Below are 26847 nucleotides of genomic sequence, written 5' to 3'. Positions count from 1 at the left end.
AACATATTTTGATAATCAGTAATTTTTTTTATGTAACACCTAAGAAATGGCGTTCTTTCAATTCGGAGAGAAAAAACATTCCTACTGTAAAATCCATCCCTACAAGCGTAGAACTCCTACCGTGATGTGAACAGCTTTCTCAACATTCATGCAATTCCTGTTCGTTGCAACATTTGCGCAATATTGATAACTGATGAACGATTTTTTAATTCACACTGGACGCACCACTGGAGTTACATTCTGTGGCAGGCCAACAGAAGGTAGTTTATAAGTACTTACTGATATAATAACATAACGTATTTTCATAGACATGGACATTAAATTATTTGTTGAGATTCAGAATTAATGAGCAATAAATAAAAGTCATTAAAATTATTGTATAAAAATATAATACTTTTTAAGTACGTAATAATTATGTGGACGGATTGTGATTTCAGTCACAATTAAAATGCCTAAAAATATAATTATTTACACATATCATATAAGCTTATATTCTAAATACGGGACCAATGTAACTCCCGTATTTAGAACCTTCAAAATTATATGTAACATGGCTTTCTGTTGTCTCATTTATTTTCTATAATACAGATATGATGGTATATCACAACGCAAGTTCGATGTGTATTTTGAATACTCTTGCCATGCTGCCAGATGTATTACGTAATCCATAGATAGATGTGACCGGATATGTCGGGTCAAAAATATTTCCAAGCCGTTAGCTGTCAAAAGGTGCTTGGTACTTTAGATGGTGTTAGTAGTTTTTCCGGCGAATCCATTGTGCACCGAGCACATTATTCTAAATATGATAGCATATATGCAACTTCTGTCAGATCCTGAGGAACAGATTCGTGATAGCACACATATAGCTCCCTTGGTTCAGGCTCACTAAATACCCGGCTGTAACAAAAATTAACAGATCTGAGTTCGATGTCATGTAGACAAAGCGTGCAAAAGAAATGAACATTTAAAACGGAGATATAGCAAGATAGGCCAGCAAATCTATTGTGAATGTAACCGATTTTGATGAGAGTGAAATTTTAAGATGGGCGCGCATAACTGTAACACAAAAGTAACAGGGTGAAGTTGGTTCCTAATATTTTCTGACGTTTGCGACATTCGTTATTTTTTTTTATTTCTTCGTCCATTATTAGAATCGGTAAAGGTTTCAAGCCCGTACTGCCATATTTGTTATTTAATAATTTATTGTCAAAGCCATCGTTGCAAGATTTTTACAATATTGTTCTTTCTACAAACAATAATTTAAATAATTTTAAGGCACTTTTTGCATAGTAACGCACTAGCTAATGCACTTAATAATGTACACATTGACAAAACAAAATTGGTCACGCATCGTCTAGTGCATTAGAATTATATGGTAAGGGTATGTTTGGGAATTTGAATTTTGCAGTAAAATGTGATATTTTCAAACAATCTAGGCCAGTTGTGAAGTATTCAGTTATTGTAAGATTTTCATGTAGTTAAGTATTAAGAACTTAACTGTTAGATGTTTTTCTATCTATCAATGATGATTTTAATATTTAAATGTAAGTCAAGCCTGTATCACAATAGGTTAGGTACCCTGTGAGGATAGAGAATTTACGATTGAAAGTGTCAAAAAGAAAAGAAGTTATTCAAATGATAGTGTTACTTTTAAACATACCCAACAACCCAAAAAGAGAATGTCTCTGGATGTTTCTTACTAACTCCACACTGGTTTAATATCTCCTGAGGTGCTTCAAACAATATGCCATACTCTTTAACAGCGACTAAGATTTTATTGAGACACTCTGAAGCAGATTGGTTGATTTTGAATCTGAAATTAAAAACATACCTTCGAATTTTCACTGAGATCATCAACCTTATAGTCCACACACGCTTGATAAAGGGTCACCACTTTCCGATGCAACATTATGAACACAGATCGAATAGTGACTATGAATGACTAACGGCCGTTTTCAATAACCTATCTATCCTTAGTTTAACTAACTAAAGGTAGACAAATCTATCCTTTTACGCTTATTTACATTTCAATAACCTATCGACATAAAGCATTTGACTATAATAATTATATTGGACATAACTATGGATAGATAAGATCTTGTGATTAAACTGGTGACAGCAATGTATCCGTAACTGATACGATACGTTATTGAAAACGGCCGTTAATAGATAGCATTACACAGTTATAATTAAAAATGCATTCCTAATTATAATATTTATAATTTGTGTCATTTACGATCATAAAAATCAAATAATATACATTTATCAATTATTTATATGAGGGTTCTTAAAAAAGTGCTTAAAAATTACTTTTTACATGTAATCTTTTCAAAATGATTTTTTTGAGGTCCATTAATATCACTAATACACCTTCGGAACTAAATGGCTCTCTGAAAGAGAAGAAATAGCGCAATAAATTAGGATATTATCCCCACCAACTGGATGTGCGGCAATCCTCTACAGTGCGGTTTTCAAGGAACTTTCCACCACATATTAAAGCTGTGGAATAAGCTTCCTTGTGTGGTGTATCCGGGATGATACATCATAAATCTACCTTTAAAAAATGCGCGTACACCTTAAAGGCCGGCGACACTTTTTTTTTATGAAATAGGAGGACAAACGAGCGAACCTGTTGTTAAGACAACAGGTGACCTGTTGTTAAGACAACAGGTGACCTGTTGTTAAGACAACGGGTGATCACCGCCGCCCACAATCTCTTGCAACACCAGAGGAATCACAGGAGCGTTGCCGGCCTTTAAGGAAGGTGTACGCGCTTTTTTTGAAGGTACCCATGTCGTATCGTCCCGGAAACACCGCACAAGGAAGTTCATTCCACAGCTTTGTAGTACGTGGAAGAAAGCTCCTTGTAAACCGCACTGTGGAGGACGGCCACACATCCAGATGGTGGGTATGATATTCTAACTTGTGGCGTGTCGTGCGAAAGTGGAATTCGGCAGCAGGAATCAGGTTAAACAGCTCTTCGGAACACTCCCCGTGATAAATGCGGTAGAAGACACACAATGAAGCGACGTCTCTACGCAACGCCAAGTGATCCAGCAGTTCACAGAGCAGTGGGTCCCCGACAATTCGAGCTGCTCTGCGTTGCACGCGGTCAAATGGATCGAGCTGATACTGGGGTGCGCCAGACCAAAGATGACAGCAATACTCCATGTGTGGCCGGACCTGCGCTTTGTACAGCGCTAGAATGTGGGCCGGCTTGAAGTATTGCCGTGCTCTATTAATGACGCCCAGTTTCCTTGAAGCCAATTTGGCTTTGCCCTCCAGATGGCCACGAAATTGGCAATCGCTCGAGATTTCGAGACCCAGAATTCCGATACTAGGCGAGGCTTTTAGGGAGGTTTGTCGAAGAGCGGTGATACGACAAATGGGGTTTTTTTTGTGGTAAACGCGCAAACTTGAGTCTTCTGGGGGTTAAATTGGACAAGGTTCAATTTACCCCATTCCGCGACCTTCTCAAGAGAGGACTCGATGGCTCTAGGACTCGGAGTTTTATGCCCCGGGGAAAGTACAGGGCAACTCCTGTCATTCCCCTGGTGTTGCAAGAGAATGTGGGCGACCGTGATCACTTAACATCAGGAGACTCCCACGCTCGTTTGTCCTCCTTTTACATAAAACAACAATCTCTCCCAGTATTCTTTCTTTGCGCTCTTTTAATAATATTACCATTACATTTCATAGTTTGCAGTCAAGTGACATGATTTACTGCAGAGCCATTACTTAATTTTTTTAATTCATATAGACACATTGTGTGCGCATAAATACATAAATATTTATAAAACCTTTTATATTTCATTTGCATGGCGGCCATATTGGTTTTCATTATTGCCTGACACATTCCATCAAACATTAAAACATTAACTATTTAGTGCAAGAGGGAAGATAGAATGGAGATACAGCAATATAGAAAAGGAAAGGGAATCTATTTTTTACTGTAACCGATTTTGATTGACAGATCGTAAGCAGTCAGCCACGCTTGGCACACTAGGTCGATAGTATTCTTTTTATATAAGAGGGGGTAAACGGGCAAGAAGCTCACGGGATGGGGAGTGGTGAGGTAACCGTCCGTGGATATCCGCAACAACAGGTGTCAAGAGATGCGTTGCAGGCCTTTAAGGTGGAAGTATGCTCTTTTCTTGAAGGTCCCTAAGTCGTATCGGTTCGGGAAAACAGCATCTGGTAATTGATTCCACAAAGAGGCTGAGCGAGGCAGGAACTTTCATGCAAAACGCACGGTTGTAGAATGCCGGACTTCAACGTGATGCGGGTGAATTAGGCCGCTGAAACAATCCGAACAGCTCCTCTGAGCACTCCCACGTTATAAATGCGGAATCCACATCTCTACGCAACGCCAAAGAATGAAACTGATTGGAGATGACTTGATCTACGATGATTCGAGCCAGTCTTCGTTGTATGCGGTCAAACGGAAGTAGCTGGTACTGGGGAGCGCCCGCCCAGAGATGAGAACAGTGCTCAATGTGAGGCCGAATTTGCGCCTTATATAGTTGCAGGCGGCATTGCGAATACTTTAGTATAGAAGTGGTTTACCAGTAGTTAATGTACACATTGACAAATCAAAATTGGTAACGCTTCGTCAGATGATCTACACACTATATATATTCTACGTCTATGGTTTGAGACGCAGAGACGGAGGAATTATGGAGTTTTAATAATACAGTTCAGTTATGGAGCCCAAAAAAGTATACTTACTTTATTCCATGTTGCAGTAATTCATGTATCCTTTTACAAGCCGACCTAAAAGTTGCCACTATGAACGAATACAGAAGGTTGTTCGCTTGGGCTTCGATACTTCTGACTGGCGCAAGCAAAATTCCACGTTCAGATTCGAAATTCACAAAATGGAACAGTACGTTTTCTTGTCCAGCTGTTATCCTGAAAATTAAATAGTCTATGTAAAAAAATCTTGCTAAGTTTAAGAAGACAGCACCTACAAGTAATTACCAAATTTAGTTTTAAATATTGCTTTCTTTTGTAATAAAACGGTAAAACTATTTTGATGTTTTTTTTACATTTGTTAACAACAACCAAAATTGTCAGCAGACCATAATATGAGACATAGGCAAATAATTTTACGTATTTTTTTACAGTGTAATATGCAACCATTATTGTGTTTATCCGTCTAATTCTGACGAAGCATCACAAACTACACAAAGTGTTCAGGTACACTTAAAGAAACGGAACGCACTTGTAGTCAGACTATTTGATGACAGATAAATAACATTTATCATCTATTTATCACGAACGAGTAAAAAAAGAAGGACTCCGCGCCGTGATATTAGCAAGTGAAGCACTCTTATGCTAGTGTGTGTGCGGTTACGGGGGATACTAGTTACACAATTTTTTCTCCCTTAAATAATCATATTTGCCACAAATACTTATATACTATCGTTTTTACACTTTACGCATGACGGCATCATTAAAATATTTTATTGAGACGCAAATTGATCTGTCACAGACGATGACACTTCTCATAATGGCCACCTATCTGCCTGTAGTAGTGTGTGTGCGTGGGGCTATTTACACGTTAATTGGTTTGTTTTGGTGCTACACTGTTATGTAAGGTGACACTGTGTCCTTATTTTTTTACTAGTCCGTGCTATTTATAATGTTCTATATGAATATAATCAATCCGATGCAAAAGTCACAAAATAGAGGTCTAACCTACATCAAGATTTTTTAAGCGCACTAACGTGACGGGAGTTTTATATGGAACCGAGTATGTTGAAAACTTATTTAAATATTCTTCTTTTATTGTATTATGGTTTGAGTCTTGTTACCAAATATTTAGATATTTATTTATTTATAAATTTTAGTTTTTTTTTCTTTATTCTTTAATCTATCCCTTAGACACACCTTAGACAAGCTTCGACTCGTGTTTAAATATAAGCACTTTTTTAACATAACTTATTTTAAACAAGTGTTTAACTTTTTTGTAATAACACAGTAAATGTTTAATTCAAATTGCATTTGATTATGTTGTATGTACGCCTCGTACTCTTACCATTTGACAGCAACATTGTCCAGTTCATTCAACAATGACTTCCTGATATCCGACATGTTATCCATGTTACTCGAACGGCTTCCATCCTGAAACAAAAGATTTAAAACTTATTAAAAGTGAAAACACATTTGCTGTGCTGTTATCTATAAATGAAATCATAACGACAGATATCTCACGACTATTTTAGTGAAACTATAATTATAATTTCAAATTTGAACATACCTAATATTAGTTATAGATCGTTGGATAACTTTTGTAGGATTAAATAAATACAGACAGTTTCTAGTTCTTCTGCGTAGGCCCCCCTCACGGGCCCTGGGGTAACCGTATGGGGCGATGGCCCCTTTCAGTGATGTCATCGCCGCCTGGAACTACAGGAAGGACTCTGGGTGACACCAGTTGGTCCGTGGTTGTCGTATCTGGTGGTAGCCTGCTGCAGTGCGATCGAGGCCGTGTAGTGTCGCGAGCGATCTGCGGATTACGTCAGGGAAATAACACTGAGCTGCTCAGGTAACGAACGAAGTCGTCCAGGCTGTCCATGCGCAGGTCTCTGGAGATGACCTGATTCCGTACAAAGCGTGGTGCTCCGGAGATGGTGCGGAGCGTCAGCGACTGCTGCGCTCGCAGCAACTTGCAACCCCTCTCGCTTGTCAGCGCTAGGCGGGGGTCGCCTAGGTGAGTCGCGTGCGAACGTACGCCTTGTAGACGCACAACTTCGTACGGAGAGGCAAGTGGGACACCAGCACGGGGCGGAGAAGGTTCCATGCGGCGCGCGTCTGGGCGACCACGTTCTTCTCATGGAGCCGCATTGAATTCGTCCTGTCGATGGTCACGCCGAGGTGTTTGGCCTTGAGGGACCATTCGACGGTCACGCCCATGACAGTTTTGCCGCGCCCGCGTGGGCGTGGTGAGGGAATGCTGATCGTGACTTCTCGTCCTCTGCAGCAGGTGTCACTCGCCGCCCGTGGGGACGGGCGGGTCATTGGGGTGGGAGCGGTTGCTCCCTGCTGTCGTCTTATTCATTTCAGCACGGTTTATTTCTTTGTGGTCATCCTTTTAGAGCTGAAGGAGTGCCTGTTCCCTCAGCTCGGGTGTCAGGTCTGGTGAGTTGTCGCCGGTTTGCGCGGGACCTGGCTATCAGCCTCCAAGAAGAGAGAGATCAGCCGGGCCAGGCGCAAACACGTCACTCTTCATCCTCGTCCCGCACGATATCGCGCGGGTAGCGGCGGCCGTCAGGTGGCCGTGCGTGCCAGGGGGCCAGATCTCGCAGGTGATGGAGATCCGACGAGTCGGCACCCTCGAACATGTTGACGGCGAGACGACGAGTGAAGTCGTCCAAGCTCTCGACTCTTAGGTCCCTCTGGATTGTTTGGATCCTCAGGTACCATGGTGCGCCCGTGATGCAGCGGAGGATCTTGTTCTGTTGATTTGTAGGGTTTGCAACCTTTTCCGGTTAGTTATGCTCACGAGCGCGTACAACGCAGGCGCAGCGTAGGTGGGTCTTGTACACGAAGACCTTCACCCTCAGAGGGAGGCTTGAGGAGAGCACTGGGCGAAGAAGGCCATCGCGACGTTTGTCGACGCAATGGTCTTCGTGACTTGCTCGTTCATGTTGAGGCGAGTCATGACAGACAGTACTACTCCTGGGTCATCCGCGTAGCCCTTCACGGGCCTCGGGGTAACTGCTCGGGGCGATGGCCTCTTTCATTAATATCATCGCTGCCTGCAACTACAGGCGGGGCTCTGGGTTGGACCAGTTGGTCCATAATTTCCTGTCCATGTCATATCCGGTGGTATCCTGCTGCAGTGCGATAGATATGGAGATAGGTTTACTTGCGCCCGCCGCTCAGCGAGGTCGAGCCCGCTGGTAGTGTACCGGTGAGCGCCCATCGGCAAGCGGCGAGGGAGCAGTCGTGTCCTAGGAAACAAGGTGACGGTGGTAGTCCTCCAGTAGTCCGGTTTGGTCTTAAGCACAAACAATTTTTTTTTGTCCTTTCCTCCAAATGATTTGAGTTTTCTTGAGTGTTAATTCCACTAAGAGTCTAACCAATTCGACACGTCACGAGGCATCCTCACGAGATGTTCACTCGCCGAATTATGGCACAAGACAATTTCTCATTTCTTAAAAAAAAGTTGTATTAAGACATCACATCATGCAGAAAGTACAATTATTATAGTAAGTAACAGTATATTTTAAACAGGTTCTTTATTACTTTTTTCTTTCGACATAGTTTTAGTCTTCTAATTTTTGATAAAAGACGAGTAAAATGTTAACTTGATAGTAAGTAATACACCCGACCCACTACAATGCAGTGCCATTCTGCATTCTTCGCGTTGAGCCTCAATATTTTAGGCTCCAGTAGGCCAATCCTTTCACTAATGAGTGAAGCGAAGCCCTTCAAACCGAAACACAAATAATGCTTTTGTTTTAAAATCAATATACTGTGAGCTAATGCCAAGCATGGCTGACTGTTTACGACTTGTCAATCAAAATCGGTTACAGTAAAAATTCGATTTCCTTTTCTGTCTCACACGCTTTGTTGGTCTATACGCTAGTATATTTTAAATCTATGGTAGACACAACAAGAGGATCAATAGAGGTAGCGTAGAGGCGGCGTGGCGTCATGAGAGAGCATCATGCCGTTTGCCGTGACGGTTAAATTTACTGCCAAAGCAAGCCAATATCTTCAATTAAAACTTATCAAACTTAGTGTATCAAAGGAACTAGGACATGTGTAGTATTAATATACCTGTTTGTCCCAGTCAGAATCAGATCCAGATGAATTTCTTCTGCTCTTCTGTTCTCTGTCTGCCCGTCTGCCAGCCACACGGTCTTCACTTACTTCACTAAAATTTTACATGAAGTTTATATTGTGTTATTAGTGACTATATTTATGGATTTTGTAGATTTTATTCAGTTCCGATAATATACTATTTTTCTTTATTACTATCTTATATATATATAAAAATGAATTGCTGTTCGTTAGTCTCACTAACACTCGAGAACGGCTGGTCCGATTTGGCTAATTTTGATCTTGAATTATTTGTGGAAGTCCAGGGAAGGTTTAAAAGGTGAATAAATATGAAAGTGTTCGGAATTAAATAAAAACAACAATTTTGTTTTCCTTTGATGTGTCCCCCGTCGTCCGATATCTGTTTTGTATGGACAAATTTTCTATGAGAGAATTTATTGACGCACGGTTTGACAGTTCTGCTGTAAAACAATCTCATTACAACAACAGGGAGCATATTTTACGAAATAATTCTTGGTGTTATGATATATTATTGACAAATTCATAAAAAAACATTATTTTATTTATTACTAGCTGATACCCCGCGAAGTCGTTCGCGTACGTATTTTTACACCTTGGGTTACATTACGGGACTTTTAGAAGGGATCCCTAATTTTTTTGAAAATATTATATAGCCTATAACACTCGGAGATAATGTAGCTTCCCAACAGTGAAAGAATTATTCAAATCGGTTCAGTAGTTGCGGAGCCTATTCAATGCAAACAAACAAACAATCAAATCTTTCCTCTTTATAATATTAGTATAGATATACAGGACAACGTCTGTCGGGTCAACTAGTAATTCATAAAAAAGTTTGATCAAAATTAATTTGAATTCGACAAAAAGTTGTTTAACCGGTATACATCACTTAATTCGAGCCCATTAATAGATCAGGATAACTGAAAACGGTTACGATTCAACATTTATTTTTCTTCTCATGCAACTAATTTCGATAAAAAAACCATTTATGTATTTATAATTATTATGGTCGTATCACCATGGGTGATTATTTGGCAGTTCTTCGTAATATCCTCTCCGTTTCAGATCATTCAATTTTTTTTTTTTTAAATAAGGGACGAGACAAGCTGGACGTTCAGCTCAGATGGTAATTGATACGCCCTACCCATTACAATGCAGTGCCGCTCAGGATTCTTGAAAAACCCAAAAATTCTGAACGGGATTACTACAATTGCGCTCGTCACCTTGAGACATAAGATGTTAAACCAGTCTCGAGTTTGGGTGTTCGAAAATTAGTTAAAGCCAACAAAAATTGTTCGTTCACGGAGTGTTGCAAAAAAAATGGTGGCCACGTTTGTCTCCAAAACCGGCCATGTTGCGACTATTCCTCTTGAGGGACAAAGAACAGTTAATGCAGAATAGTATCCTAGCATTTGTTTGCCACAGGTCGTTTCTGAACTCCGCGAAAGAGAACTGCAACCGCCGTATCATCCTCCATCACGACAATGCGAGTTCTCACACCGCGCACAGAACAAAAGAGTTTTTAGAGCAAGAAAAGATAGAATTATTAGACCATCCGCCGTACAGCCCCGACCTAAGCCCTAATGATTTCTATACTTTCCCTAAAATAAAGAATAAATTGCGTGGTCAGAGATTTTCCTCACCCGAAGAAGCTGTGGACGCCTACAAAACGGCCATTTTGGAGACCCCAACTTCCGAATGGAATGGTTGCTTCAATGATTGGTTCCATCGTATGGATAAATGTGTAAAATTTCGCGGAGAATACTTCGAAAAGCAATAAATACGTTTTTAAATAGTAATGTTGTGTCTCTTCCTTGATTCCCGAAATTATCAGTGCCGCCCACGTAGTAGATAAACACTTAGGTATTTATATAGGTAAAAATTCTTGCAACACAGTATATACATATACAGAATTCAAAATAGCTGTACCGATTTAGATGAAATTTTCAGATAAGCCTTTTGAGTGATTCTGTGAAGTTTGGAAGCGATCTGATCAACGGAATTAAAATAATTATTATTATTAGTGAGATGCAATAATAAGCCTACCAGCTTCAAGCCTAAGGCATACTACTACATAACGTGAGCCTCTTTTCCATTTCCCCCCTCTTATATAAAAAAAAACACTTACCTAGTACTCTTGAGGCTCCCTGAATCCTCAGAATAACTGACATCCAAACTAGAATGTCGGTATTGCTTGCCATACCACTGCGCGTACAAGTTGTGATGGCTGACACTGTGTGTATGATGGATGGGTTCAGCGGTGTTGATGTGTTCAGACGAGTTGTGACGACGTTTGTCGGTGTGGGACTTCGACAGCTTCAAAGTTGCTGAACGAATTATTTCTTTTGCTGAAATACAGTGAGGAAACTCAATTTCAATTTAACTAAATACACTTTTTAAAAGATTAAAACGCGTGTAATTGTAACTGTGTTTTTACATTAGATTTTGCTTAAAATATACTTTTTTTTAATTTTAGTTAACGCGAAGTTTGAAGACCTTTCTAGATCTCCTTCTTAGGGGGACAATGTGTAACACTCGCATTAGTCAAATACTACTATTTTAATGTTCACGATATTATAAAGAGAAAAGCCTAATAGCCTTAAAAATAAAATTGGCATAAAATTATAATTGGAATAAACCATGAATATGCTAAATGTTTTCAAATAGGCATTTTGCCTGCGATTTGTTTATGTGGACGTATAACGTTTCCCGCGTTTATTTGCAAGGCTACTTGACTTTGGAAAAACTTCAGAATTGTCATTTTCATTTTTTTTTATTTAGGGACATATGATGCAAGTCCATAGGCCAAGAATTGTCGTAGTATTGACAGTGTTGTCAGCGATATAGTCAACGTTTGCATATTCTTGGATTATTCTCAGGTATAACTATATGCCAAGTTTATATTTTGTAACTGGCCGATGATGTTTTATGTATTTGTTCAGCAGTGTTGATGACGTCATGTTTACCTATAAAAACAGCGCGTAATTTAAAGACGAACAATTGTTTGTATTTCGTCTGGTGTTGTAAGACCGTATATGGTCGATGACCAATGTACACACCTCCATATTTATATTTAGCATAATAACCACAAGTTTTAGTCAAAAACAATAAATTAAAAAATTTACTTACAAGCACTGTCCTTCTTTTTCCCCTGTTTAGTTAACGTTTCTGGCGACGTCTGCACTTGAGGTTGCGTGTTGGAAATAAACATGGTAAACAGGTATTTGTCAAGGCCCATGTCGAAAAGGAGTTCCAAGCAACTTTCACACTCTTCAACGTAGAAAGGCGAGGGTGGGGTCACTCCAACGGCCTGTAATCATGCAACCCCAAAATCAAAATTCAAAATATACAGGAAGTTCCAAAAATATTCAGCGATTTGACATTGTTTCGAGTTTCATATTATGTAACTCAATTTTGTTTCGTGTTTTTGGTCATATATATTTTTCTGTATACTAGGCATACTGAATAGTATGGCGAATACGGTGAATTCTATTCCGAACATAAATGACGACTTGGAGTGTAATTAACAATGAAACTGGTAGATCGAATTGCCGTAACACCTCTTTAAATATTAATAATCGCGTTATAAATTCGAAAATAGAAATTGCAAATGAATTTGATAAATACTTCTCCGAAATCCCGATTATCACGACCAAAGACCTTAACTCTTCACCAAAAGCAGCACATGATATGCTTAAATTACACGTACCAGTATCTTCCCCTGATTTGAAATTTAAGTATGTTACAGGTAGCGATATAATAAAAATCTTCAAATTAATTAATCTAAAAAATACATAAGACCTATGGGGCCATTCGACTAATATTGTAAAAATACGTACTTGACATTAAAGCACCTGAATTAGCAAAAATATTTAACGAATGCATAGATGAGGGTGTGTTCCCTCACCTCATGAAATACAGCAAAGTTGAATGAAATATACCATTGTTTAAATCAGTTCTTTTGACCCTGCTAATTTCAGGCCTATTTCAGTGCTGCCTGTTTTTAGTAAAAAAAAATAAAAACTTTTGCTTCAGCAGCTACAAATGCACTTTTGTAAATTATTGAACAAAAATCAATTTGGTTGCACTAGGGTCTTATCAACAATAATGCGGGTACTAGACTCATTGAGCACATCTTTGACGCCTGGGAAGAGTCACAGGATGCATTGGGCATTTTTTTGTGATTTGTCAAAAGCATTTGACTGCGTCCACCATGAAACTTTACTCCTAAAACTAAAGCATTATGGAGTAAAAAATAGAGCCCTTAATCTGTTAAAATCCTATTTAAGCGAAAGAGTTCAGATAGTCGATATAAATGGCAAACGGTCTTCGGGTAAACCTGTGGGAATAGGTGTTCCGTGGGGTTATTTTCTCGGTCCTTTCTTGTTTCTTATATATATTAACGATCTACCGTTTGTGGTAGATGATAGCCATGAGATTGTATTGTTTGCTGGTGATACTTCACTTATTTTTAAAGTGAAACGAAGTGCAGATATTGATGACGAGGTAAACAATGCACTCTCAAAGATAGTGAGTTGGTTTGAGACGAATTATCTGCACTTAAACAGTTAAAAAACCAAGTGTTTACGGTTCATTACACCAAACACAGCGGAGGTACAAACCAACGTACTTATAAATGACCAGAAATTGGAACTTGTGGACACTACGGTCGTTTTGGGTATCACGTTAGATAAAAAGCTTCAGTGGGGTTCACATACTGCCAACTAGCAGATAGATTCAGTTCTGCGGCATATGCTGTTAGAAATATTAGAGGGTGCACTAATGTTGCGACCGCTAGATTGGTGTACTTCCGTTACTTTCACAGCATCATGACGTATGGTATTTTACTGTGGGGTCATGCTGCTGACATTGACATAGTGTTTGCTCTGCAAAAGAGAGCTGTTCGTGCTATATATCAGCTTATAGACAGTCTCTCAAAGAAAAATTAAAAAAAAAAATATTATGACTGTTCATTGTCAGTACATTTATGGAAACTTAATATACGTTCACAAAAATCGTCACCTTTTTGCTCTTAATAGTGATTTTCATTATTATAACACTAGAAATAAGGGATTGCTTGAAACTAATTCTAGTAGGCTTCATAAGATACATAATAGCTTTAAGGGTAAATGTATACACTTTTATAATAAAGTCCCAGCCACTGTTCAGGCATTATCTATAAATAAATTTAAATGTTTTATAAAAAAATGCCTCTGTCGGAAATCCTATTACTCCACAGCTGAATATCTAAGTGATCGGAAAGCCTGGGACTAGATTATGATTATTTTATAGCTATTGCTATTGCAATGAAAGTACAATATTGTATATTTTTATTAAAAAGAGCACAAAAAAGGAATGCTGGCAGAGTTTCTTGCGCCGCTTCTTCGCTCTCAGAGCGCCATTTGTTTCCGAAGCGGTAGTAGTATCTAGCCCATTAGAAATGACATCAAAAATAATTCTAAACGAATCAATTTTGAGAAAATATATGCCTTTTAAAACAAGGACATATCTTTATAATAAATAAAATAAATTAATAAATTTCGTTTACTCAAAGATTACATATACATTATTAGTGGTTGAGACTTCCCATAATGAAAGGACCTGTCTTGTGTAGGTATATTATAAGTGTTGGAATAAAAGGCATTTATTTTCTCAAAATTGATTCCTTTAGAATTCTTTTTGATGTCATTTCTAATAACTACTAGATATTACTACCGCTTCGGAAACAAATGGCGCTCTGAGAGAGAAGAAGCGGCGCAAGAAACTCTCCCAGCATTCTTTTTTTTCTCTTCCCAGGCGTCAAAGATGTGCTCAATGAGTCTAGTACCCGCATTAATTGTTGATAAGCCCCTAGTGAAACCAAATTGATTTTTGTTCATTAATTTACAAAAATGCATTTGTAGCTGTTGAAGCAAAAGTTTTTCAAACATTTTACTAAAAACAGGCAGCACTGAAATAAGTCTGAAATTAGCAGGGTCAAAAGAACTGCCCGATTTAAACAAAGGTATAACTTTGCTGTATTTCATGAGGTCAGGGAACACACCCTCATCATATGCATTTATTAAATATTATTGCTAATTCAGGTGCTATAATGTCAAGTATGTATTTTACAATATTAGTCGAATGGCCCCATAGGTCTTTTGTATTGTTTAGGTTAATTAATTTGAAGATTTTTATTATATCGCTACCTGTAACATACTTAAATTTCATGAATGGTCAATGTGCCTTTTATTTTTCAATTATGAAATTACAGTATAAGATGTATGAAGAGTACCATTAAAATTGTTAGATCTTACATCTTCAGTACAGCCTCCAGCTTCCATAAGTGTAGCCAATACAAAATGTCCTTTACCAACTATAAGCATAAACCAGCGGCCATTTGGAATCCTGTCAAAAAGACAATGCTATCTTTAGTCTAAGATATTCAAAATATTTTCAGAATCATCACAAAACCTACGATCTAAGACCACTTCTCCGGAAATTTAATTAAAAATTATAGTGAATATGTTATAAAATTACCTAAAATTTATAGGTATTTTTTTTTAAATAAACAGGCAAACAAGCCTACAGGTTACCTGATGGTTAGTTGTCAGTACTCTTTTATAATATCTTCCATTCTCATTTGCAGAACCAGAGGAATCACAGGAGTGTTGCCAGCCTTAAACGGCTGATATATATCTAAAGATAGTTGTCAACTCCTTTTGAAGGTGTCCATATAATATTGTCACGTCAAATTTCCCGAAACTTTTACTACGGAAGAAAACCCCTACATCATGTTTGTCATGTGATGGCAGAATTGGAGGCAGAAATCAGGAAAACCAGCTCTTCTGAATACAAACGGAGATAAATGTGGTAGAAGACACACAATGATACAACATCTCTACACAATGCCATGTGCTTCCCCGGAGCGTAAAAAGAATAGGGGAGGAACGGTTAGCTCAGTGGATTAGAGCACCGGCACGGAACGCCGGAGGTCATGGGTTCGAATCCCACATCGTTCATAAAATTTTGTTTTTCAAATTTTATTTGTGTGTAATGGCTTTTTAGAAGTGGGAGAGTCACGCTGCCATCTTATGACGTCAGCACAATCGGACCAGATTCGTCCGGGTTAATTACCACACTTGCACAGAATACCGGCGTGAAGTATGGGTCTAGTGCCGCTATGTTTCGCATAGCTTAGTGTCGAGGACCGGAGGCCAATATTTTTTGCATTGGTGTATGGTCTGTCCCAATTGTCAACGACGATGTCAACCAATTTGTTGACTCGCCAACGCGGCTCCCGGATGTGGATGGCCACATGCCGTTATTATTAGACTTCTACTGACTACAAATCCTAGTTACTAGGTTTCTGTCGACGCCACTGCCACCAGCGACCCGCCGCTTTTGGCACTACAAGTCAGATATTTTCATTCCAAGCTCTGTAATACGGATCGGTAGTAGATCACAGCCCTGGTTAGATGCATCAGTTAAAGCAACATCTGAATGCAAAAAACAGGCGTATCGAACTTGGATTGGCGCTGGGCTCTAAAGAGGAAATATAACCAATCCTCCAGATTCTTTATGCGGCAAATCACTCGGGCGAAATCGAAGCACGTTGTCAAAATCGGCGAGCAGCTTTAAAGTTACCCGACCGGAACACGCAAGTTCTGGTCGTTATCGAAAGCTGCTTTTGGTAACTTCAACCAGCCGTCCCCGCCGCAGTTGCACATGAGGAATGACACCCTGGCCCATACGGCAGAAGATAAGCCGATCTTCTTTTTGCCTCTAACTCGACTCTTGACGACAACGGAAAAACACCGCCGACCATCACGCGGTGTCAGAGTTCTATGCTTGAAGTACAACAGTTCAGACGGAAAACTGTTCGACGAGCTCTGTTTTCGATGAACGTCAGGAAGTCGAGCGGGCCGGATGGCAGTTCTCCAATCGTGCTCAGAACGTGTGCCCCTGAGTTGACGCCGGTGCTAACGCGTTTATTCCGGCACTCTTTTTCAAAAGGCGTATTCCCTGAATCATGGAAGTCAGCCCTTGTCCATCCGATCCAAAAAAAAGGAGACAGTTCGGATCCGGAAAACTACAGGACTATTGCTATTACCTCCCTGCTCTCCAAAGTCATGGAGAGCATAATTAAGCGCCACCTCTTGGTATACCTAGAAGGTCACCAGTTGATCAACGACCGGGGGATTCGCCGGTTCTGCCTCCCCGGTTCTGGCTCACTCGTTTGGGATGCCAACTAAAAAAAAAAAAAAGTTTGGTGTCAATCTGGGGGTTTTGCTGTATTTCCGAGCGATTGCGCTGATCCGTTTTTCGATATCTCTTATAGTTTCAAAGTTAGCTTTTTAAGTTAAACAGATCCATACTCATTACTAATCAGTGGTAATTAGCCTAATGATTGGTGAGCGACTCAATGTCGATTCATTGAAAGTGATAGATGTAATTAGTAAATCACCTCTCACATTCGTTACTACGATTAAAACGACAATTTTGTGCTGTGTTTATTATTAAATTAACAGATGATATAAATAAAGTATATAATAAAACATCGTTGCAGATTGTATCATTTTAAAAATATTTGATGAAACCAACTCTTCTTATTAAACTTAAAGTATATTTAGATACATAGATACATTAAACAGTACTCGCAACACATGCTGCGGTAAATAAATTCTTTACTCTTGTAGTATTGTAGATATACATTCTGCAATTGTTTTGTAAAAACCTCAGCTTGAATCCCTGAGCTGGACGATCATATGAATTGAAGTATTGTCTAATACCCTGCTCACCAATGTGTATTTGCAACCCAGTGAGAGCCTGGCTTATTTTCACTATCTACATGGCTAACAATATAACAGGGCGTTACAACGTATATCGACAATCGGTTTGCTCTGTAAACATTATTTTGAATACTGAGATCAATTTTGTTCAAATAATTCTGTATCTCGATTGTATTCATATTACCTTAGAATAATGTATTTAAAAGTTATTGGAATACAACTAACAATAAAACAAAACAACATTTTAAGTAAGTACATATTTAATTTCAAGTAGTAAGTTTAACTAACACTAATACACACCCTTACAAACGATCAAACATAAACATAACTGCGGTAATCTACTGAAATATTATGAGTTTTATCAATTTTATTGTATAAAAGCTTATTCAAAATGAACTTTGATTTATGAAATATGCAACTTGAGTTAAGTGATAAAGCTCTTTGTCATTTTCTTAATGTAACAAATTTTGAGATAAATAAAATACACTTTAGTTTCTGTCATTACTTCCTTTCGCGAATATATCAACAATTCGACCATCAGATTTTCTCATCGGGCCATTAATTATTTTTAGTATTAGTTTAAGATTTTTCTTCTGCCAAACATATTATAGAGATCAGGTTGTTATATCTTAAAACTAATTGACATTGTTGAGATTGTATAAAGGTTGCATTTCATCTAAGCATCAGGTGATTTAGACACAATTTGTGTCACTGACATCATTCAAAAATATTATAAAATTATTTACGAAAACTGATTTTCCACACCCACACACAATGCACCCTCTACTACAAAAAGGTTTCATATAATATAATGAGACGATTTATTGTTAAACTACCATTTACTGATTATATTTAAATAGAACAATTTATAAGTAAAATAATATACAGTACCTACATCATAACTTACTCCACAAGTCATATATCTAAATAAAATATGTATCTACTCTCATTCTTTTCAAAAAAAAAATCAAACTTAAAACTTATATAACATTTATTTTATTTTATGATGACTCCAAGGTAAGGTATCAATATAATTTGCTTAAATATACCGTTTGGTATGACAAACTAGATTTATTTATTCGTTGAGTGAAAATATTATGCTTTATTGACTTAAGTCTATGCATTGAACAATATTCAATCTTATTTTTAAATATGCATTATTCATTTTCATATACTTACTTAGTCACACTTATAAAATTTGGAGTTGCATTTTCCTGCAACATCTTACGCATATATTTAGATCTAAGTCCTAGGAATTCATTAAATATGTTAACTTTGTTCCATCTTTAAAATAGCCTAACTTCTTATTATTGCGTTTTAGATAACAAAATATTTCTTCTGCATTGTCAGATGTTTCGAAACGCAAATGGAAATCAGGTTTTATACCTCTTTAAAAATTTATATTTTAAAGTATAAGTATCAGTGTACAATAATTTTAATATATTTCGAAACTTATTTAACATATAGTTATAGTAAAAGTCATCGTATTAGAGTTTTAGAAAAATCCAATATACCTGCAATATACCAAATAAATATGTTTATTGAGGAACAATTTAGTCTTTTGTAATTGAACTGCAACCAATTTTCTTTTTAAAATAGATAAACTATGGAATTCTATCTTGGCAATTAAATCATACAGTGCGATTTTACATTTACTCTTTATCAATATTTTCCATTGTTATTTAAATATTTGGTATTATTAATAAGAATTACTTTAGGGCTTTGCACAAATAGCTTTTATTGGATCGGGTATTTGAGACTGTATATCTCAATGTAGGAATCGTTATGAAAAAGCGAATTTAAACAAATAAGTATAGGTTACAATATTATAAAACGAAACCACTGAAATATTTGCATGTCTCTCATGACGAAACATGTGCCTACTCTTAAATTTGTAACAATTTTACTTGTGAATATTTCTGGCAAATAAAGAACTTTGACTTTGACTATGCGAGAACAGGACAAAGAAAAACGAAAGTCGTTGATAACTTATTTTGATGCTAATAACCTTTACGGACGGGCTATATCTCCATTCCTTCCTACAGAAGGTTTTGAATGGGTAGATGTCCCTATAAATTTTGACGTTCCGGATGATTTTGAATTTGGTTTTATTTTAGAAGTAGACCAAGAATATTCAATTGAACTGCATGATTTACATTCTGACCTAACCTTATGCCCCGAGAATATAAATATATATATAGTATATGAAAATGGAAAATTATAAGATATGCCTATTTGAAAATAAGAATGAATATTGTTCAATGCATAGATTTAAGTAAATAAAGCATAATATTTTCTCTCAATGAATAAATAAATCTAGTTTGTCATACCAAACGGTATATCTAAGCAAATTATAGTGATACTTTAGCTTGGAGTCATCATAAAATAAAATAAATATTATATAAGTTTTAAGGTTGAATTATTTTTTTTTTTTTGAAAAGAATAGATTAGATATATAACTTGTGGAGTAAGTTATGATGTAGGTACTGTATATTGTTTTATTTATAAATTTGTAATATTTAAATATAATCAATAAATGGTAGTTTAACAATAAATCGTCTCATTATAAAAAAATCATAGAATTTTAAAATTCAAACAAAGCGCATGGTTATAAAATTACATAGATTTAAATACAAACATCCATAAACAAGCTACCTACATCTGATTTCGAAAAGATTTTTATAAATTAATGAATACCTTAAATATTTAAATAACAATGGAAAATATTGATAAAGAGTAAATGTAAAATTGCACTGTATGATTTAATTGCCAAGATAGAATTCCATAGTTTATCTATTTTAAAAAGAAAATTGGTTGCAGTTCAATTACAAAAGACTAAATTGTTCCTCAATAAACATATTTATTTGGTATATTGCAGGTATATTGGATTTTTCTAAAACTCTAATACGATGACTTTTACTATAACTATATGTTAAATAAGTTTCGAAATATATTAAAATTATTGTACACTGATACTTATACTTTAATATATAAATTTTTAAAGAGGTATAAAACCTGATTTCCATTTGCGTTTCGAAACATCTGACAATGCAGAAGAAATATTTTGTTATCTAAAACGCAATAATAAGAAGTTAGGCTATTTTAAAGATGGAACAAAGTTAACATATTTAATGAATTCCTAGGACTTAAATCTAAATATATGCGTAAGATGTTGCAGGAAAATGCAACTCCAAATTTTATAAGTGTGACTAAGTAAGTATATGAAAATGAATAATGCATATTTAAAAATAAGATTGAATATTGTTCAATGCATAGACTTAAGTCAATAAAGCATAATATTTTCACTCAACGAATAAATAAATCTAGTTTGTCATACCAAACAGTATATTTAAGCAAATTATATTGATACCTTACCTTGGAGTCATCATAAAATAAAATAAATGTTATATAAGTTTTAAGTTTGATTTTTTTTTTGAAAAGAATGAGAGTAGATACATATTTTATTTAGATATATGACTTGTGGAGTAAGTTATGATGTAGGTACTGTATATTATTTTACTTATAAATTGTTCTATTTAAATATAATCAATAAATGGTAGTTTAACAATAAATCGTCTCATTATATTATATGAAACCTTTTTGTAGTAGAGGGTGCATTGTGTGTGGGTGTGGAAAATCAGTTTTCGTAAATAATTTTATAATATTTTTGAATGATGTCAGTGACACAAATTGTATCTAAATCACCTGATGCTTAGATGAAATGCAACCTTTATACAATCTCAACCATGTCAATTAGTTTTAAGATATAACTACCTGATCTCTATAATATGTTTGGCAGAAGAAAAATCTTAAACTAATACTAAAAATAATTAATGGCCCGATGAGAAAATCTGATGGTCGAATTGTTGATATATTTGCGAAAGGAAGTAATGACAGAAACTAAAGTGTATTTTATTTATCTCAAAATTTGTTACATTAAGAAAATGACAAAGAGCTTTATCACTTAACTCAAGTTGCATATTTCATAAATCAAAGTTCATTTTGAATAAGCTTTTATACAATAAAATTGATAAAACTCATAATATTTCAGTAGATTACCGCAGTTATGTTTATGTTTGATCGTTTGTAAGGGTGTGTATTAGTGTTAGTTAAACTTACTACTTGAAATTAAATATGTACTTACTTAAAATGTTGTTTTGTTTTATTGTTAGTTGTAATCCAATAACTTTTAAATACATTATTCTAAGGTAATATGAATACAATCGAGATACAGAATTATTTGAACAAAATTGATCTCAGTATTCAAAATAATGTTTACAGAGCAAACCGATTGTCGATATACGTTGTAACGCCCTGTTATATTGTTAGCCATGTAGATAGTGAAAATAAGCCAGGCTCTCACTGGGTTGCAAATACACATTGGTGAGCAGGGTATTAGACAATACTTCAATTCATATGATCGTCCAGCTCAGGGATTCAAGCTGAGGTTTTTACAAAACAATTGCAGAATGTATATCTACAATACTACAAGAGTAAAGAATTTATTTACCGCAGCATGTGTTGCGAGTACTGTTTAATGTATCTATATATCTAAATATACTTTAAGTTTAATAAGAAGAGTTGGTTTCATCAAATATTTTTAAAATGATACAATCTGCAACGATGTTTTATTATATACTTTATTTATATCATCTGTTAATTTAATAATAAACACAGCACAAAATTGTCGTTTTAATCGTAGTAACGAATGTAAGAGGTGATTTACTAATTACATCTATCACTTTCAATGAATCGACATTGAGTCGCTCACCAATCATTAGGCTAATTACCACTGATTAGTAATGAGTATGGATCTGTATAACTTAAAAAGCTAACTTTGAAACTATAAGAGATATCGAAAAACGGATCAGCGCAATCGCTCGGAAATACAGCAAAACCCCCAGTTTGACACCAATTTTTTTTTTTTAGTTGGCATCCAAACGAGTGAGCCAGAACCGGGGAGGCAGAACCGGCGAATCCCCACTACTGTGAGCCAGAACCGGCGAATCCCTACTACTGACAGTACGGCTTTCGCCATGGTCGGTCGGCAGGAAATCTTCTGGTATACCTAACACATAGATAGGCGGCGGCTATCGAAAGCAAGGGGGAGGGCCTGGCAGTTATCCTGGGTATAGCGAAAGCCTTTGATCGTGTATGGCACAAGGCGCTCCTCTGAAAATTCATTCATCATTTGGGCTTCCCGAGAGCTTATGCAAGTGGACCTCCAGCTTTCTCAATGGGCGCAGAATAAAGGTCGTTGTCGACGGTTATTGCTCGAACCCAAAGCCCGTGAACGCTGGAGCACCTTACAAGCTTACACCTTACTCCCCCAAGGCTGTGTGCCATCTCCCACGAATTTTACTTCTGCATATCAATATGTTGGAAACCTCCAACATACATTGCTATGCAGACGACAGCACTGGTGATGCCGTATACACGGGCCATGCAAGTCTCTCTCGGGAAATCTTCGACCAGTGCCGGGAGAAACTTGTGTCTTCTATAGAGTCCTCTCTTGAGAAGGTCGCGCAATGGGGTAAATTGAACCTTGGCCAATTTGACCCCCAGAAGACTCAAGTTTGCGCGTTTACCACCACAGAAAACCCCATTAGTCGTATATCACCGCTCTTCGACAACACTTCCCTTAAAGCCTCGCCTAGTATCGGAGTACTGGGTTTCGAAATCTCGGAGGGCAAAGCCAAATTGGCATAGCGTCATTAATAGAGCACGGCAATACTTCAAGCCGGCCCACATTCTAGCGCTCTACAAAGCGCGGGTTCGACCACACATGGAGTATTGCTGTCATCTCTGGTCTGGTGCACCCAAGTATAAGCTGAACAGCAAATTTGCTGTATGCAGTCAGATATAAGCACTATAGTAGTGTAGAATGCTTTGTAGCAAAAAGTTACCAGTTTTCTTCTAATTTATCTGTGTCTTACATATGTTCAGAAAAAGTTGAGCTCTTGAGAAGAACATACAAGAAAATCAACTGCAACTCTTTTCAATCAAATAGAGTATTTTGCAATGGCTGTAATATACATAACAAATTAGTTTGTAAGGTGCTGCATTCAATATATGAATCTTGTTTAAGAATATCAAATATCTCATAAAAAGTAATAAAGATAAACAGAATAGATATAAATTATCACATATTTGATGCATAAACCGCTTGAAATTGTTTGTGTAAGGATGCCTCGTGAACATGATGATGTCATAATTAGTAATTTACCTGTAATCAGTATTGTCAGAACTACTCTGATTCCTGTGCTCGTGTATATACACTTCACGCCACATTACAAGTTTCTCAATCTCTTTATCAACACTTAATTGCAGTATTCCATTCAATCTTAAATAAGCATTAATTTCTTTCAAATCGTTGTCTTGTAAATGTGAGCTTAGTAAATGTCCAGAGTAATACAAACAAGCACCAATAACTGTGTAAAGTCTTTGAAAGTTTTCAATATCATCAGTCTGAAAGTAAAAGATAGTAAAGTTTTATTTCAAATTCACACATTTTATTCATCGTTGCATTTTGAAATCACGAATAGATGTATGAATGATCTAAGCTTTTCTGCATAAAAGTAAAGTAAAAAAAAATATTTTTTATTACATACCCATTCTTGATAGTCTGCTGCTTCTAATTCCGTTATGGCATCATCAATCTGTATTTTGACTTCAGTCGGCAAAGACACTGTAGAGGCTCCAAGAATATCTTCAACAAATACCTCTTTATTCAAATTAACTTTTTCCTTATCAATTTTGTACATTAATGATACAAACATCCGTGAAAATAGACAATCTAACTTGTCAACATTATTCGGCTTTGTAAAACAGGATTTCAAAGAGCCATATAGAAACTCTATAACTTTCACTATGCTGACAATAAGCTTTTTAATACTGAATACATCTACAACATTATTTGGAATTGCAACAAGCAACAAGTCATTATAATTTCCTGCATATGCTATGTTAATCAATTTAGAATTGTATAGAACTGTAGAAGCAAGAGGAGGACTAGTACCTAATGATTTTGGGGCTAAGTGATTTAGAGTAACATAGGCCCCTCTTGTGTTGTATAAAAAATTTTGACCGTAAGGTCTTGGATAGCAATACAGAACTCCATTATCATCATTACTCTGATATTCCATTTCATTACAACATAAATATAGCACAGAGCATAATGATGACTTTATTACATTTGTAACAGATTCAAGTACAATTTTTTTTGTTAGAAGTTTTTCTATATCAATATTGTGTTCTTGCGAAACCACTAGGAATGTTAGTTTTGGGCTATCAACATCTTCACTGACTCTCTGGAGTACTTTATTTATATTATATGAAGTGACTTCAATGCCATTTATTTTGTGTAAATAATACCCGACTTTGACTTTTGTATAAAACTGTTTCGCTTCAGTCATAAAATCATCAACAATTAAAGTCTTTCCATCTATGTGTGTTGCTAGCCTAATGCCAAAAAGTTTTTCAACTTCACAGTTTGTTTCGCTATTAAATATCATATTCTTATTCACCTGTACAGAAACAAATTAAAATTGTAATATGTTATAAAATGTATGCATTTAAATCAAATATTTAGGATTAAAACAAATAATATAATTATAACTGAATTTTCATATTGGTGATTTGGTGAAAGTTAACATTATTTATTGAGCTTAATATTTGTCGGCATTCCAGAACATATTTTTATGAGAAAGAGCAGCAAGAAATTTGAAACATCCACCTGATGATGTGTGTTACCCCCAGCCACAGTGTTACTTAGGATGCTTGAAAACCCAAAAATTCTGAATGACATTGCAATTGGGGTTCTCACTTTAAAATTTAAGATGTTAAGTCTCACTATCAGAGTTATTTCATTAACTACCTTTGAAACCAGTATGAAAAATAGTGCTTGATGGCCAAAAGAAAATTCAATATAATATACATACTTGAATAATAACAAATTTATTGTTATCTTCAACATCCTTTTTAGTGGCACTTATATCTTTGCCTCTGCTCTTCTTAGATTTAAGTACCTTGAAAATTCGACCTGACAAAAATCAAGTAAGAAATTAGTTTCAATCAATATTATCCACTGGAAAACATAGTTACAAAAAATATAATTCACATGAGAAATTATACCTCTGGTAGATCTACGAGTTGATGATCTTTTGAAGTCAGTACGAAATTTAAAAGGTTCATAGTTCTCTAGGAGTGCACCGCTCCTATCAGTTACCTCATTAGTGTTTTTCAATAATAGGTAAATTAATTCACCATCTTCGCCGATGTCCGAATCCCATTCAGGTACTGAGCTATTTGGAAAAGTTATGATCATTATAAAAATATATATGTAACTGATGAAATCCTAGCGATCAATTGGGTATTTTGATATACCTCTCTCGGTCAGAACACTTTGAATCATCTGAGGATTCGGTCCAATCGTTATCAGAGTCGCACGGACTTTCGTAGTTCATTTTGCTTTTATGACTTAACATTTTCGAATAAGAAATCGAATAACTTTCCGAAGGAAGATTATTACAAAATAAAATATTTTTTACTTAATGTGATGTAAAATATTTATTCTATTGTTATTTGTTTATTAAACATTTTATCATTATTTATCATAGCAAATTGCACTGAGCTCTTGAGTTTTTAACTATTTAATACTAATTAATAAGTGGTTTTTATTTTTAGCTAACCTCGCCTAACATGACAACAAAACAAAACAAAAGGTAAACAAATTTACTTTTTAAATTTAACATTACTGATGATGTGGATATAGGTCAATCAGCCACAAAACATAAAAACATTCTATCATGTAATGTGTAAAATGTAAATGTGTACTATGTAAAATGTAAATATGCAAGTAATAATACAATTCGGTATCCCGTTTAATACGCCAACAACAGAAAAATAAGAACGCCCCAGCCCCTGTTACCGCAGGTTTTTCCTGAATATTCTTCCATATTGTTGTGGCACAATGAATAATTGAAGATCTTATTGAGGATGTGAGTAACACACAAAAAGGAGCCCTAAGTGAGAATGATAAAGACGAAGAGGAGTCAACTCCGATTTTGTCAATCACCCAGGCTGTTAGTGATTTAAGATGCTTTGCAGCTTCTTTGAATCAAAGCAAAGACACACTGTAAGCTACTATAATATTATATAAATTATTTTTTATATTACAAATTTATATTTTACAAAGTCCAATCTACTTAATTATCACAAAAAATTACGCATACCGATTTATACCAAGCAAGATAAGAATAAAGTT

The 26847-nt window shown here is 36.1% G+C and overlaps 1 protein-coding gene across 1 annotated transcript; it reads right to left on the bottom strand.

Annotated features, from left to right (window-relative positions):
- Nucleotides 1–372: 372 nt before the first annotated feature.
- Nucleotides 373–26277, bottom strand: LOC126972058 (protein inturned). The gene is made up of 13 exons (XM_050818636.1): nt 25968–26277; nt 25716–25885; nt 25523–25623; nt 24194–25108; nt 23809–24050; nt 15108–15198; nt 11941–12121; nt 10940–11159; nt 8791–8887; nt 6041–6126; nt 4729–4911; nt 1661–1813; nt 373–897 (listed from the first exon to the last, which is right to left on the bottom strand). The coding sequence occupies exons 1-13, from the start codon at nt 26066–26068 to the stop codon at nt 792–794; spliced, it is 2646 nt and encodes an 881-aa protein (XP_050674593.1). The 5' UTR covers nt 26069–26277; the 3' UTR covers nt 373–791.
- Nucleotides 26278–26847: the final 570 nt, after the last annotated feature.

This window comes from Leptidea sinapis, chromosome 25, assembly GCF_905404315.1.
Source record: "Leptidea sinapis chromosome 25, ilLepSina1.1, whole genome shotgun sequence".
Lineage (NCBI taxonomy): Eukaryota > Metazoa > Arthropoda > Insecta > Lepidoptera > Pieridae > Leptidea > Leptidea sinapis.
The sequence above is the reverse complement of the archived record's forward strand: the minus strand, read 5'-3'. Positions and strand labels throughout refer to the sequence as shown.